The 15,316-nt window shown below is 51.8% G+C and overlaps 1 protein-coding gene across 1 annotated transcript in view; it reads left to right on the top strand.

The window, feature by feature from the left end:
- LOC100519221 (deleted in malignant brain tumors 1 protein) overlaps positions 1-15,316 on the top strand; it is an 89,034-nt gene that overhangs the window by 52,038 nt on the left and 21,680 nt on the right. The window contains 7 exon segments of the mRNA XM_021073717.1: positions 1,085-1,108; positions 4,758-4,925; positions 4,928-5,125; positions 6,375-6,407; positions 7,618-7,771; positions 9,086-9,303; positions 9,903-10,214. Of these exon segments, the coding sequence (XP_020929376.1) occupies positions 1,085-1,108; positions 4,758-4,925; positions 4,928-5,125; positions 6,375-6,407; positions 7,618-7,771; positions 9,086-9,303; positions 9,903-10,214 (1,107 nt within the window).

Genomic DNA, 15,316 nt, shown 5'->3' on the forward strand with positions numbered 1-15,316 from the left:
TGTGCCCAGGAAAATACAAGGTGCATGACCAAAGAAGCCAGCCAAGTGTCTTTTATCTGCTTTCACAGGAGGAAGTAACTCTTGTGGGGGCGTCATTTCGAGTGTGTCGGGCTCCTTCTCCAGTCCCTGGTATCCGAAGAACTACCCCACTGACGTGGAGTGTGTCTGGGTGATTCGCATGGCAGAGGAGCTCCGCGTAGAGCTGACGATCCCCAGCCTGAAGTAAGCAGCTTTGTCCTTCTCTGCCTCAAAGGCCATTTGCACTCGAGTCCATGCTGTCCCCATGGCATAGCCTGTCCAAGCGTCTGCGTCATTTCAGCTGCTGTAACAAAAGTGTAGTGGACTGGGTAGCTTAATAAACGGCAGAAGCCCAAGATCCATATGCCAGCAGGTGCAGCAGGCGAGGGCCTGCGTCCTGGTTCACCGGTGGCCGACTTTTGCTGTAACCTCAAGAGGTGGAGGGGAGCAGCTTTCCCAGGCCTCCTCCTACGGGCTCTAACCCCATCCTGAGGGCTGTGCTCTCATAACCCCGTCACGTCCCTAAGTCCCCGCCTCCTAAGCCCATTGTGTTGAGGTGAGCTGTAAGGGGACACAAGCACTCAGCACAAGACCATGTGACAGATCCTTTCACATTGTGTGTGAACACTGGTCTGTCGCCTGAGCTTGGGGAGTCATGGTCATGGAGCTCCACTTCCTGTGTCGCTGGAGAAACTCCAGGAGCATCGCTGCCACTCACCGCCGTGGGAGCCTTAGCTGGGAGCCCCCGTGAAGACCACCCCCCCACTCTCAGCCAGCTCCCTTTGGGACACAGATTCTTCCTCCAGCTGAGCTTAAATCTCTTCCTCTTCATTATCACTTCCTGATCTTCTCTTCCCTCGGATGCTACACAGAACAAACCTGTTTCCAGGGTTCCCGTCGTGACTCAGAGGTTAACAAACCTGACTGGTATCCATGAGGACAGGGGTTCGAGCCCTGACCTTGCTCAGTGGCATCGCCGTGAGCTGTGGTGTAGGTCACAGATGTGGCTCGGATCCCGAGTTGCTGTGGCTTAGGCGGGCAGCTGCAGCTCCGATCCGACCCCTAGCCTGGGAACCTCCATGCACTGTGCGTGTGGCCCTAAAAAGACAAAAGGCACACACACACAAAATCTGTTTTTTCCTCCTTTCAAGAACTTCTGTCCTGTTCCTACCAAGACTTTTTTTCTACCGATAAAAGAGCCTCAGTTTGTTCACCCCTTATATCGTGTGCATTGTACTTCCTACTTCTTTCTCCAACCATCACTCACTTTTAAAGGAATTCATCCTATTTTAATGCATATTTACAGGCATATATTTATACATGTATGTTCATATACACACATATACACAGGAGTAACTTTTTTTGAAAATATTATTTTCTGATAACGTTTAATCCTGGTTTCATCTTTCTACCCTGGGTTACATCTGGGTCACTCTTCCTGACATTATCACACAGTCTGTCCCCGACCTCTGCCACTTTCCATGTGTGTTCACTGGCCACAGCAGTCGAGGATGTGAGAGGTAGACGTCCCTGGTGGTGGCCTGGTGGTTAAGGATCCGGTGTTGCCACTGCTGTGGCTCAGATCACTGCTGTGGCGCAGGTTTGATCCCTGGCCCGGGTACTTCCACATGCTGCTTGTGTGCCCCCCCCAAAATAAAACAGGATGTGACTGTTTAAATGCAGCCTTCAAATGTAATGAGGAGGCAGGGGAGTGTTCATTTGATCTGATGAAATTCGCTTTTGAATGGGGACAACAGACTGAAATCAGGAAGCATTATGTATGTATCATTCATTCATTCATTCATTCCACACACATTTATTTGTTGAGAGCAATGTGAAAAGACTTGGTGCCATGCATTTCAAATCTATGAACTTCCTAGTTTAATGTGGGGGGGGCACAGAGTATCATTTTATCACACCTGGAAAATGGTTTTCACAAACAGCTGTAATGACCCACACTCCTTGTGATCTCAGGCTCATATTTCCGACATAAACTTCCCACTCTAATGTCAGAGCACCCAAAGCAAGGAGGTGTTTAATGTGTTGCCTAGAGGCAGCATTGCTGACTTAACTTGCTGATTTCTGGGCTTTGATGTTTTTAAGTCTAGATTGGTTGATATTTGGTTTTTGTTTCTTCGGTCTTAAAGTTAGTGATTATTTGCTCTGTGAGTTTCTGCTGAACCATTCTCTGTGAGAATGAGAGTACCTCCCACCGGGACGTTCGGTTATGTCTAGAGACTTTTGTACCATCTCATTTGGGGGTTCGCCATGGTCATATAATGAGTCAAGGCCGGGGGTGCCGCTTAGTGTCCTACAAGTTTGCAAGACAGCCCCCCATAGCGAAGAATGACCCATCCCCAAACGTCAGTGGTGCTCAGACCGAGAAACTGCCACTGAAGCTTGCTTGGTTGTTCTGGTTTTTTTCCTATTTCATTTCAGCCTCTATGGAGATTTGCTTCACAGTCAAATAGTAAAAATGATGTTCATATTTCAAATATGCCATTTCATTCTTGCTAAGGAGAGAGCATTCTGTTTTCAAATGAAATGGATTCTCAGACCGCAGAGTCACTTGTTACTGCCACACTGTTGCCACCTTACACGCAAATGCTATCACTTTCTCTTAATTTAAAAATGAGTTATTTTGAGGCACTTGGCTCTGATTTCATTGGAACAGATGTGTTTTGCAACTAAAAGGTTTTCCAGTTCAGTGGTTTGTGCACAAATGTCATTGTACCCAGTGTGCGTGTGAATTATGCGGTGAGTACTGACTTACAAGGAGTGGGTCAGAGGCTACCAACTATTGTTTAAATGCAAATGCACTTTTATCATGTTGGATAACTGCTGACATATGTTTAACATATATTTATTGGGCCCATTGATCCAGAAATGTATTTAGTGCCGAGAAAACAGACAAGGACTCTTCTTATGGAGTTTGCATTCCAGATGGAGAGACAGCACTCAAACCAGTTAACTTGGGACAACTTTAGTTAGTGATCAGCTAATAAGAGCTACGAACAAATACACACACACACACACACACACACACACACACACACACACTCTTGGTAACAAGGCAGAGATGAAGAGGGGAGAGACAGCTTTAGATCAGATGCCAGGGGCAGGCAGCGCCTCGGATCATCCAGGTTAGATGAAATATGCCAGAGAAACACTCGGTTTGAATTGCACGGTTTGGGGCATTGGAGGGATGAGCCCTCGGAGCTTCTACAGCCGTCACTCTCACTCTGCGTCTTGTTTTCCTCAAGGAGCCCCTAATGGATGCTTGTCACCACCCCAGGAGGTGGCAGAGTTTGAACAGGGTCCGGGACACCCTGGGGTCACTCAAGGTGGAGATGAAGCTGGTGGGAAAGGCTGAAAGCTGAGATACCGGGGGGGGGGGTGCTAAAATAAACCTGAACACACATGATGAGAGACTCACTGACCTGGACCAGTCCCAGTAGGGAAGGACAGGAGGGCAGATCCAGGCGTATCCTGGGGGGTCCGGTCCACAAGTAGATGCGGCTGGAAGGAGGGACGGGTGACTGCAGTTTCTGGCTGAATGTGATACACAGTTTGCTTTTAGGTAAGGCGTTTCTGCAGAGGTCCCTGAGCGCTTACCTCTGCCTTTCCCGCCTCAGGTTGGAGGACATCTCTGGGTGCCCTTACGACTTCATTGAGGTGTTCGATGGACGGCCGGCTGCCGCGCTCTCCATGGGCAGGTTTTGTGCTGGGGCAGAGCTCACCTTCCACTCCTCTTCAAACATCCTGACCACAGTGTTCCGAAGCGACCCCATGGTCACCAACACGGGGTTCTACGCTCTGTACAGCGCCGTTCAGCAGGGCACAGCGGGGAGCGGTAGGTATCCCAGCGTGTCCCTGGAGGGAAGCCAGACCTAATCCGCGTCCTTTCCCTTTAAGAGAGAGATGCTTTCTGAAGCTGACCTGCAGGGTCCACCTGCATTACCAGCATCCTGAGTGACTCCCCTCTGACACTGAGCCCACCTTCCCTGTCCTCTTCTTCCACCAAGACACCCTCTTGAAGAGGTGGGCGGCTGAGGCGCGTATCTTGTGTGCGGAGAGGGAGGACCCAAAACGACAGCCTCCTCCTTCTCCGAGGGAGGGGAGATGCAGTAGGGCACATCCTTCCAGAACCAATCCTGTCAAATGACAACCACCAGCCCACCTGCTTCCATCTGACATCAGTACAGAAACCATCCAGTTGGAGTTCCCGTTGTGGCTCAGCCGGTTACCACTAGGAGCCTGACTAGTATCCATGAGCATGCAGATTCTATCTCTGGGGGCTCCCTCGGTGGGTTAAGGATCCGACGTTGCTGTGAGCTGTGGTGTAGGTTGCCGATGGGGCTTGGATTTGGCATTGCTGTGAGCTGTGGTGTAGACCAATGGCTACAGCTCCACTTCGACCCCTAGCCTGGGAACCTCCATATGCTGTGGGTGTGGCCCTAAAAAAGGAAAAAAAAAAAAATGCCAGAACGATTAGGTTCGGCAGCAAGTCATGGGAACATCCTAGAGCTGTCTGTGGGTAACACTTAGGGTGACCCTGTCACTTATCCTTCGGTCAGGGTACTTTTGAGAGTTTAAAAAGGGGATTCTAAAATAGTTGCTCTACGTCAGTCATAAACCAGGACCATCCCAGGCAAATCAGGACGTGGGGCCACCCTCCCTAGACCAGCAACTGCTACGGGAAGATGTTAGAATGTTGCACCGTCCATGTCTGACGGGAGGTCCTAGGGCTTGGGGGCAGCACCCCAGCTCAGGCGCCTCTGTTGTCCCGTCCCCAGGCGCGTCCCTGAGGCTGGGGAACGGCAGTCACCGGTGTGAGGGCCGGGTGGAGGTCTTCTACAGCGGCACGTGGGGCACTGTGTGCGATGACAGCTGGGACCTGGTGGACGCCGGGTGGTGTGCCGGCAGCTCGGCTGTGGCGAGGCCTTGTCGGCTCCAGCCCAGAGCTACTTCGACAGAGGCACCGGCCACATCACACTGGACGACGTGAAGTGCACGGGGAATGAAACCAAGCTGTGGCAGTGCCCGCACAATGGCTGGTTCTCCCACAACTGCGGGCACCACGAGGATGCCAGCGTCATCTGTTCGGGTGAGCCCTGTGGGACACAGCAGGTGTCCGAGAGAGAGTCTCACCCCAGCAGCCTCTGGGGAGGGAGATGCCGGTGCCAGCAGGCAGTGACTCAGAAAGGAGCCCGTGGGAGGAGTTCCCCTTGTGGTTCATCAGGGTAAGAACCCGACTAGTGTCCATGAGGATGCGGGTTTGATCCCTGAGCTCCCTCCGTGGGTTAAGGATCCAGCATTGCCATGAGCTGTAGTGTAGGTTGCAGACAAGGCTTGGATCTGGCATCACTGTGGCTGTGGTGTAGGCTGGCAGCTGCAGCTCCGATTCGACCCCTAGCCTGGAAACTTCCACATGCCACAGGTGCAGCCCTAAAAAAGAAAAAAAAAATAAAAAAGGCGGGGGGCGGGCGTGGGCTTCAAGCCATCTTTTTAAGTCTGTTTGGCTAGGAGGTAGTTTTTCTTGAGTTGTTGCATCTATAACATGTTCAAGGTCCCACCTTAGAAGCTGTGATTAAATAGAGGATTTGTATCACCAGGCAGCCCCATTCTGGATGGACAGGCCATGGAGTTGGTGACAGTCCCGTCTCCCCTCAATAGGAATGGCAGCTGGTGTCCCAAGCGTGCTTAACACGCACCAGGCCCTGTGCTGGAACCAGCACATCCTCGGTTGCGTTTAATCATCACAGTCTCTGACGAAGCAGAGATTAGCATCCTCATTTTATTGACGAGGCAGCAGAGGCAGAACCAAGATCACACAGAGGCCGGGGCCCCGAGGTGCTCTGTGAGGCACAGCGCTCAGCTCTGTTCTAAAGTTCCTTCAGCCCCATAACTGTCCCAGAGCAAATAGATGCCATGTGGTCTGTTTGTTTTCCTTTTCTTCCCCCCGTTTTTTAAAGTTGGATTGAATTAGAGTTGATTTGCAATGTTGTGATTATTTCTGCAGCGCGACAGAGGGATGCCGTTTACCTGTACACACAGCCATTCTCTTCCAGATTCTTTCCCACACAGACCGTCACAGACTATCGGGTAGAGCTTCCCGTTAGCACTTCCGGCAGTGAGACGAGCCATCTCGAGACTGGGAGGCAGCGTGTGCTCCTACCCAGCGGGCACCGACCCAGGCTGCCCGTCTCCTGCCAGCACTGATGGGCTTTAACACGCCACTCAACTGCCCAGACTAGAATGTGTTTGATTCTTTTTTTAAAAAAATGCCTGACCTCCTTCGGTGCGTTGTGCAGCTCTCTGAATCATCTCGTATTCTCTGTTCTGTCTTGGAGTAGGTATTGATGGCAGTCCCAAAGGAAGACCGACAGGTATGGCTCTTCAGTATGTTTCAGCCCATTGCCAGGTCTCTGGTGAAAGTGGATCCGAGCTACTCTTTACTCCTATAATGGGGGCACCATCTAATTAAATTATCTCCTGTTAATTTGTAAGGGCAAAGCAGTCCATTAGCGTTTGCAAAATGGTGGGGCTGCGGGGCAGCAGAGGGTAGAGGGAGAGTTAAGAGGAAAGGAAAATTCAGATTCACCAGAAACGCAGTATCTGGGCCCTGTGATTGCCTGAATCAGGACGTGCTGTGAGCAGGGCTCACTGCCTGCAGGGAGCAAGGAAAATAGGAGCCCCAGGGTCAGCCCTCCACAAGCGCTATCAAACTGCACCTGTCCACACTTGGTGTCTGAACGTCACCAAGTAGCATCAGAGTTATCTCTGATCACGGGGGACAGAGAAATTACTGCTTTGCTGGCCAATATTTTTGACTATTTTAAAGGTCAATTCCGGACAAAAGTCCTTGCTCACGTTATGGTTTTGTGTTTTTTCACAGACTCAACTGGTGACAGCCCCCCTGCAGGTACTTTAGCTTTATTTAAGCACTTCGTATGTTTTATACTTGCTTTTTTTTTTTCAGTTTTAGCACTTCCAGCAACCAGAGGAAAGCTCTTTCTTCCTTTTACACATAAGAAGCTCCAGCATAGAGAACCCTTTAAAAATTCCTCTTCCAATCCAGTATTGGAGTTCCATCGTGGCTCAATGGTTAACGAACCCGACTAGCATCCATGAGGACTAGGGTTTGATCCCTGGCCTCGCTTAGTGAGTTAAGGATCCGGTGTTGCCATGAGCCATGGTGTAGGTCGCAGATGAAGCTCAGATCCCATGTTGTGGCTACAGCTCCGATTGGACCCCTAGCCTGGGAACCTCCATATGCAGCCCTAAAATGACAAAAGACACCCCCCCAAAAAAAAGCACAGTCTCAGGCCTGTCTGTGCATGTGGGCTCATAAAGCCCTTTCAGCCTTATGTCACCAACATTTCTCCTCACAAAAACCCTATCAGCTCAGCAGGACACACTGGCAAAGAATAACATGGGGAACTCCAAGAACCTCCAGAGCTGCTTTTTGTCATGATAGGGAAGCAGCCCTAGGCCGCGTTCTTTTTCCGCCCTCACCCCATCCGCTCTTGACCCCTCTGAACACACCAGCAGAGGTCGGCGCCCCCTTCTGATGGAGTTTTGTCATGTGTCTTGCAGATGAAAATTTCCACTGTGGTGGTTTGCTCACGAATAATTCGGGCTCTTTCTCCAGCCCATGGTATCCTAAAAAGTACCCCACCGACGTGGTGTGTGTCTGGGACATCCAAGTGGAGAGCAGGGCTCGTGTCAGACTCACCTTTGAGGTGGTGAAGTGAGTAAATAGCTCCCTTAACTACGCAGTTATCCTGCCCGCTGCCCTGCAAAACAAAACAACACAGCACACAAACTAGAGCGAACATCCGTACTTAATTCTCAAAAGTGGGGAACGCCTTGGAGGCCCGTTCAGTAACACTGATCAAAATTTAAGCACAGCAAGAGTTTCTGTTGTAGCTCAGCAGGTTAAGGACCCGACATGGTGCCTGTGAGGATTCTGGTTCTCTTCCTGGCCTTGCTTAGTGGGTCAAGGATCCAGTGTTGTCGCAAGCCGTTTGGCGTAGGTCGCAGATGTGGCTCAGATCTGCCATTGTCGTGACTATGGCATAGGCCAGCAGGTGTGGCTCTGATTCGACCCCTAGCCTGGAAACTTCTGTATGCCGCAGGTGCAGTCCTGAAAAGACACACGCACACAAAATTCAGTACGCAGATCTTTTAACCCAGCAATTCTAGCTCCAGGAAATTGGTATATAGACAAAGTCCCCTGGTGGCCTTCTTATAGTAGCACTTACAGTTTGGAAAAAATTTAGTTGCCCAGCAGTAGGGGATCGGTTAGATTTTTGGTACATCCGTATATTGCTATCACACTAGTATTGCCACAGAATGATCTGCAAGAAAACTACAGCCAACAGTACAGGGGCTGACATTTGTGCATAGACTGTCTCTGGAAGGAAACAGATAGAAACTGTTCTTTGTAGCTGCTCTGGGAGGGCAGTGAAGTAAGAGGGGAACTAATCAGAGGTGAGAGAAAAGTAGCTTTTCACCATGTGCTCATCCAAACTGCCTACATTATAGTCTTGTGCCTATAAGGCACACTTGGAAAATACGATGGAATGAAAGCTTTAAAAATTAAAAGATGAAAGAAAAAAATGAGTTCCTAATGTGGCTCATTGAGTTAAGAACCCGAAATAGTGTCTGTGAGGATGTGGATTTAATCCCTGGCATCACTCGGTTAAGGATCCAGCATCGCCAAGAGCTGTGGGGTAGGTTGCAGATGTGGCTTGGAGGTGGCATTGCTGTGCCTGTGGCATAGGCTGGCAGCTGCAGCTCCGATGTGACCCCTAGCCTGGGAACTTCCATATGCCTCAGGTGTGGCCCTAAAAACAAACCAAAAAAAAAAAAAAAATTTAAAGACTTTTAGGATCAGGAAGCTGTGCACTGCCTACGCCAGCAGGGCCATGGTTTCCTCCGACCTGGCTGCAGAGGGAGAGGCTTCAGGTGGCGTTTCCAGAGCCCCTCCTGACCCGGGCTGGGCGGCGCTTCCTGGGGGGAAAGCCAGGGGATGGATCTAGACAAGCTCATTGCTTCACAGGATGGAAAACTTCTACGGCTGCCCCTACGACTTCATTGAAATCTTCGATGGCCCACAGAATGAATCTTTTTCACTGGGGAAGTTCTGCTCCGGTACAACTCCGATGTTTACCTCCTCGGCCAACCGCCTGACAGTCGTCTTCCACAGCGACGCCATCGTCACCAACGTCGGCTTTTATGCATCCTACGAGTCTCTCGCGCAGGGCGAGAACAGCACTGGTAGGTTCTTAGGTCATCTTAGCCCCTGGCTTTGCTTGGTGATGACAGTGAGCGGGTGGACTGCTGACTCCGGACTGGGCACTGGGGCCTGGAAAGGGGTCCGAGGCTCCTTAGTTTACCCCCAAGATCAGACTAGAGAAAGTGGCACACCCAGCACTGCTCTGAAACCCCGAGCCCACATGCATCTTCTGACACTCAAGTCCATCACGCTGAACTGGGAAGTGTCCTCGGCTGACCGTGTCCTTGAGTCTGTTCATTGAGCGGGAGTGGGTCGTTTCTCACCTGCCTACAGGATGCTGTTCCTGCCCCAGGGCAGCAGCAGCCAGTGTCCCCATGCTTGTGTGTCACACAGGCCCCCAAGGGCTCCTTTGACCTCTGTGAAGCAGAGGGAGAGCTCTAACCTCCCCCCCCGGATTACACTGACCTGAGAGATGGAACCCAGATACCTTTGTAGGTGCTTTAACCCACCTTAGCCCCCTCCCCAGAATGAGAGGGGGCCTGAGAGGGCCGGTCAGCTCAGAGGAGATGCCTGGCTTCTCCTCGAAGGTGGAGGCAGAGGGTGGCAGGCAGAGCAGTGACCCAGCGTCTCTGTGTCCCAGACGTGGCGCTCAGGCTGGCCAACGGCAGCCACCCGTGCGAGGGCCGCGTGGAGCTGCACTTCAACGGCAGCTGGGGGACGGTGTGTGACGATGGCTGGGACCTGCGGGATGCCGAGGTGGTGTGTAGGCAGCTGGCCTGCGGCGGGGCTGTCGCGGCCCCCGAGAGGGCGAGGTTCGGCCGAGGCCTGGGCCCCATCGCCTTGGATGATGTGGATTGCGTGGGGACCGAAGCCAGGCTGTGGCAGTGCCTGCACGGCGGCTGGTTCTCTCACAACTGCGGCCACCACGAGGATGCCAGCGTCGTCTGCTCAGGTGGGCCTGATTCTGAGGCGGGGCGGGCGAAGTGACGTTCCCCGCTCCCGAGCCTTCCTCCCAGCGGGACCGAGAGCTGCGGGGAGGTCCTGGGTGGTCCCTGAGCTGCAGACCTTCAGCCCTGCATGGTCCCCACAACACACACCTGCCACCCACACGAGAAAGTTCTTAACCCTTTCCTTTACATCGACACTTCTTTTTCACTTAAATGAATTCTTTTTTTTTTTTTTTTGTCTTTTTGCCATTTCTTGGGCCGCTCCCACGGCATATGGAGGTTCCCAGGCTAGGGATCTAATCAGAGCTGTAGCCGCCAGCCTATGCCAGAGCCACAGCAACGCAGGATCTGAGCCACGTCTGCGATCTACACCACAGCTCATGGCAACGCCGGATCGTTAACCCACTGAGCAAGGGCAGGGATCGAACCCGAAACCTCAGGGTTCCTAGTCGGATTCATTTCCGCTGAGCCACGATGGGAACTCCCTGAATTCATTTTTTAAGGAAACTTAATAACACCACCATGAATGGAGAGTCAGGATCCCTTGCCATGAGTGGATGATACATCAATATAAATACAGTGGCCATAAAACAATGTGAAAATGTTTACAAATTAAAATAAACAGTGCAGGGAGTTGCCGTCGTGGCGCAGTGGTTAACAAGTTCGACTAAGAACCATGAGGTTGTGGGTTCGATCCCTGGCCTTGCTCAGTGGGTTAAGGATCCGGCGTTGACGTGAGCTTGGGTGTAGGTCACAGGCGCAGCTCAGATCCCGAGTTGCTGAGGCTCTGGCGTAGGCCGGTGGCTACAGCTCCAATTCAACCCCTAGCCCGGGAACCTCCATATGCCACAGGGAGCGGCCCTAGAAAAGGCAAAAAGACAAAAAAATTTAAAAATTTTAAAAAATAAACAGTGCACTATCTAATCCGTTTGTGCCCATGTATATCTGAAAATAACCACAAGTGGAATGAAACTAAATGTAAGCTGTTATATTTCAATGCAGTAAAATGTCGATGTTCTTAACGTAGACCATGTGCTACCGGATTATCTTGCGTCCCACCTGAGATGGCTTTGGAAGCATCTCTTTGGTTCAAACACCACCCCACCCCCGTTTTACAGGTGACCAGAGATGCTCTGAAAGTCCCAAGCGGGAAGCCCGGGTCCAAGACCAGGGTTCTTAATCCTCGGTTTTATCCCAGTTGAGTCTCTGCAGATATATTCAGTCATTGGAGTCCAAACCTTCCCTTTGTCTCCATATTCTTCTGGGTTTAGCTGGGAACTGGCAAACTGGTTTATCGGTTGGACTGGCCACAGTGACCTGAGATAGGGTGAGAGGTCAAGCATGGGGCGGAGGTTCTGGAAGGTTCTAGGAGGAGGAGGAGAGGAAAGGGGCAGGATCAATGTTCTGAGCAAAGCAGGAGCTGAAGCCATCGGAGGACAGGGCTGGAGCCTGCAGCGCAGGCAGGTTTGGAGCCAGGCCCTGGGCGGAGCTGTGGGTGTGGAGCAGAGGTGCTGGAAAGGTCCTGGCCCAGCTCCCTGGCTCACTCCAGGGCCCATCCGCTCCCTCCTGGTACTGGCCTTGTCAGTGTGTGTCCTTGAGACATACGTGGTTCTGCCCTTTGCAAACTGGCATTTACTCTGAGAGGCAAGACTCATATACCCACGAAATATTACAAAATCAAACAACTGTTAAAATAGGCGCTCCACCCAAGGCAACCATCGCTGTGGCTTCAGTTTGCCAAAAACCCACAAAAATGACATTGCAGTCTCCAGCAACAGGGCAGAAGTGAACTCAGCGATCCAGGACATGTGGAGCGTGTAACCATGGTAACTCAGAGCCCTTCTGGGATGCCCAGAATGGATACAGTGTCTCCCCCTAACGGGACTTGCGCCTTCCTGTTTCAAAGAAGCAAGTCCACCCCTTGGGGGTAAGAAGAACCAAGGGACATGAGCTGCCCTCACCTTTGGCTTTATGTTTCTCGTAGCCTCCCTGCCTTCCTCAACACCCTCAGCGGCTGTGAGTCACCCGGCTTCAGAGAATTCCCATTGTTCTGAATTATTTAGTTGTCACTTGCCTTGGCAAGGTCCCCCTGGAGCAGTAGGGTCGTGACTGAGGGCCAGGTGCCCTGGATCTGCTGTCCTGGCTTCACCATCCGAAGCTGTGGTGCCTCAAGCAAATCTCTGATCCACATCAAGCCTCGGTTCCTCCCTGGACCAGGGTGGGGAGGAGGGTCGCAGCATATTTGCCCATAAAGGCTGCTGGGGTTCAGCGGATTTCTCTAAGTAGATGGGGCTGGGCGTGCTGCGTGGGGCACACCAGCCATGTGTCTGCGGGAGAAGGTGAGAGCGGCGATGACCAACAACCAACGTTTCACCCCTCCACCATCCTCACACCCCCCCCCGGAGGGGGTGGACACACCATTCAGATTCAGCTGTTACTTCTCACCCCACCTTTTCCAGGGCTCTGCAGGGATTTTTCTCTGTAGATTCCTTTCTGCTTGACAGAACTGTAAAGAATGATGGAGCCCAAATCACAACTTTCAGTCTTTCCCAGACTCTGTGATTGGCACAATGGTTGTCACATTTCAAAGCAGGTCACCTCTTTTCCATAGTCTGTAAGAATAACATATGCTGAGAAGAGCTAGAAAAAAGAGACATGACCCTAAACCTTCAAATGAAGCCCCAGGGCAAGTCATACTGAGCAGCAGGGATCCCCAAAGGATGCTTGTTGACTATTAAATATGCCTATTTTTTTTAAATCGATCAACACCACGCTTTAGATTTTCTTGAGCTCCTATGGCTTGGCTTGTTTCCCTGTACACGCGCCATTTGGGAGATGGAAGGAATACTCCCCACAGAGGAAGGACTTGGGAAGGGAATCGTGTAGGGACTGCAGACAAGCCACAAGGCAGAGAACCCCCCAGCTGTTGACTGGGAGTTAAATAGAGTTGACACTTAATTCGGCGTCATGTAATTTTTTCCTTTCCCTTTCTTTCTGTCCTTAGCATCTTTTCCGAAGCCAACAGAGGTGCCTACATCAACAGGTAATCTTTTCGCCTCTTTTCAGTTGACTTCCCTTTGGAGAGTTTGAGCTCCAAAACCCTCTAGCACGACTCAGGAGGAAATGCCTTCCTCCTCTGCCTCAGGCTGTACCGATGGCTGCTGCCGGAGGAGGGGCCAGTGGGGGTCCAGGTTCGGGGAGAAAATCTGTGTTTGGAAAGTGAGAGGAAAGCAGCCGTGAGATGCAAGGGTTCTCCTAGTGTAGGGACCTTTTCAGGGAAAGCCAGATCTCCCACCCGCCCCCAATGGCATCATCGAAAGGCCTGATTCAGTCCCTGACCCACAGAGTGTTCTAGAGGGCCCTTCTCACAGCAGACCCATGGGCCAGCCCCACTCTCTGGGGCGCAGAATCTGAGGGTCACAACGTTACCTGCTTTTGATTCAGGGGTCCGTTTTGCTTGGCCAGTCCTTTACCTTCTTGTAGCAGCTGTGCCATCTCGTCTTCTGCCTGCTCTCCTGACCCCTAAACTCCCCCATCATCCTCCAATATATATTTTATAACTTTTAAATCCAAGCGAAGTGAAGATAATTTTGTCCTGAGAATTTCAGAGGATACTTTGAAAGACCTGGGAAGAAATGGAAGGTCTGAGTCCCAAGCCCTCAGCCAAACTCTGTTTCATTTTGAGAGAAAACATGAGAAATGACACCCAACAAGTTCCCACTGTGGCTCAGCGGGTTACAAACCTGACTGGCATCCATGGACATGCGGGTTCAAGCCCTGGCCTCACTCCAGTGGGTTAAAGGATCCAGCGTTGCCATGAGCGTCAGTGTAGGCTGAAGACGTGGCTTGGATCCGGCGTTGCTGTGGCTGTGGTGTAGGCCTGCAGCTATGGCTCTGATTTGACGCCTAGCCAAGGAACTTCCATATGCCACGGGCGCAGTGAAAGAAAAAGAAAGAAAGGAGGAAAGAAGGAAAGGAGATGTTGTGCCGTCGAAGAGCAGAGACCACGCCAACACAGGAAAAAACAAATTAGGCGTCTTTATTACTGGCCGGGGGCACACACTGCCTAAAAGCGGCTTGAGTGTGAAACCCCAAGTAAAGAAACGGACCGCGTTTATAAAGGCAAACTTACATCCAGGTTGGGAGGGGGTGCGCATGCATAAGCAGGGGTGCAAAAGCGAAGCGGCAGTCAAATTACTTCAACCCTTAATTAGGAGTAGTGTTTCAGTTAACAATAATGATTTATAGTAAAGGCTGCATTTTCCGACTTTCAAGCAGGCATCTATCTTCTGCTGGCGCCAAAGAGGTAATTAGATGGGTAACCTGGTAGCATCTGCGGTCCCCCTTCTCAGCTACCTCTGTTCTTCTAAGGAAGGGGGCTGCGGCTGGAGACTTGGGTGCCGGGTTGATTGCATTACACCGGCGCTGTGCAGTGTTAACAAGGCCCGGGCAAATGTCTTTCAGTGACATCCAAAAGAGGACGAGGGCGGAAGGTTATTTCTAGCTGTATGTGTTTTTTACAAAGCCAGCCTGTGGCCTGTGTCCCCATGAAGAAACTGCCCGTGAGGGAACAACGTTATCAAAAGCAGACGTACCCTGTTCTCTGCACGTGTCCTTTCCCCGCTGATTTGTGCAAACCACAGACCAGGATGGAATTCTCTAGCTGGAAAGGCCGTCTCATTTGAGAGTGGAGGGGACTTTCTCAAGCCGGCCCTGCTCTAGGCTCCTGCAGATCTGCCCATGGGGAGGCTGGCAGGCGGGAGGAGCCCGTGTGAGGGCCGCGTGGAGCTCCAGCACAGTGGCAGGTAGGGGACTGTGCGTGACAACCTCTGGGGCCTGTCCGCCGCCCAGGCAGTGTGCTGGCAGTTGGGCTGCGGGATGGCCCTGGCAGCCCCAAGGAGCAGGCCGTTTGGGGCTGGTTCCGGCCCCATCTGCCTGGACGATGGGTGGTGCTCAGGCAGTGAGACCAGCCTGGGGCAGTGCCACCATCTGGGCCTGTCTGTCCGCAACTGTGGACACCACGAGGACACCAGGGCCATCTGCACAGGTTCCTGAACCTTCCTGAGACCAGGCTTCCTCCCCATGCAGCAGGATCCCATCTGCTGAG

Source organism: Sus scrofa, chromosome 14, assembly GCF_000003025.6.
Source record: "Sus scrofa isolate TJ Tabasco breed Duroc chromosome 14, Sscrofa11.1, whole genome shotgun sequence".
In the NCBI taxonomy this organism is placed as follows: domain Eukaryota; kingdom Metazoa; phylum Chordata; class Mammalia; order Artiodactyla; family Suidae; genus Sus; species Sus scrofa.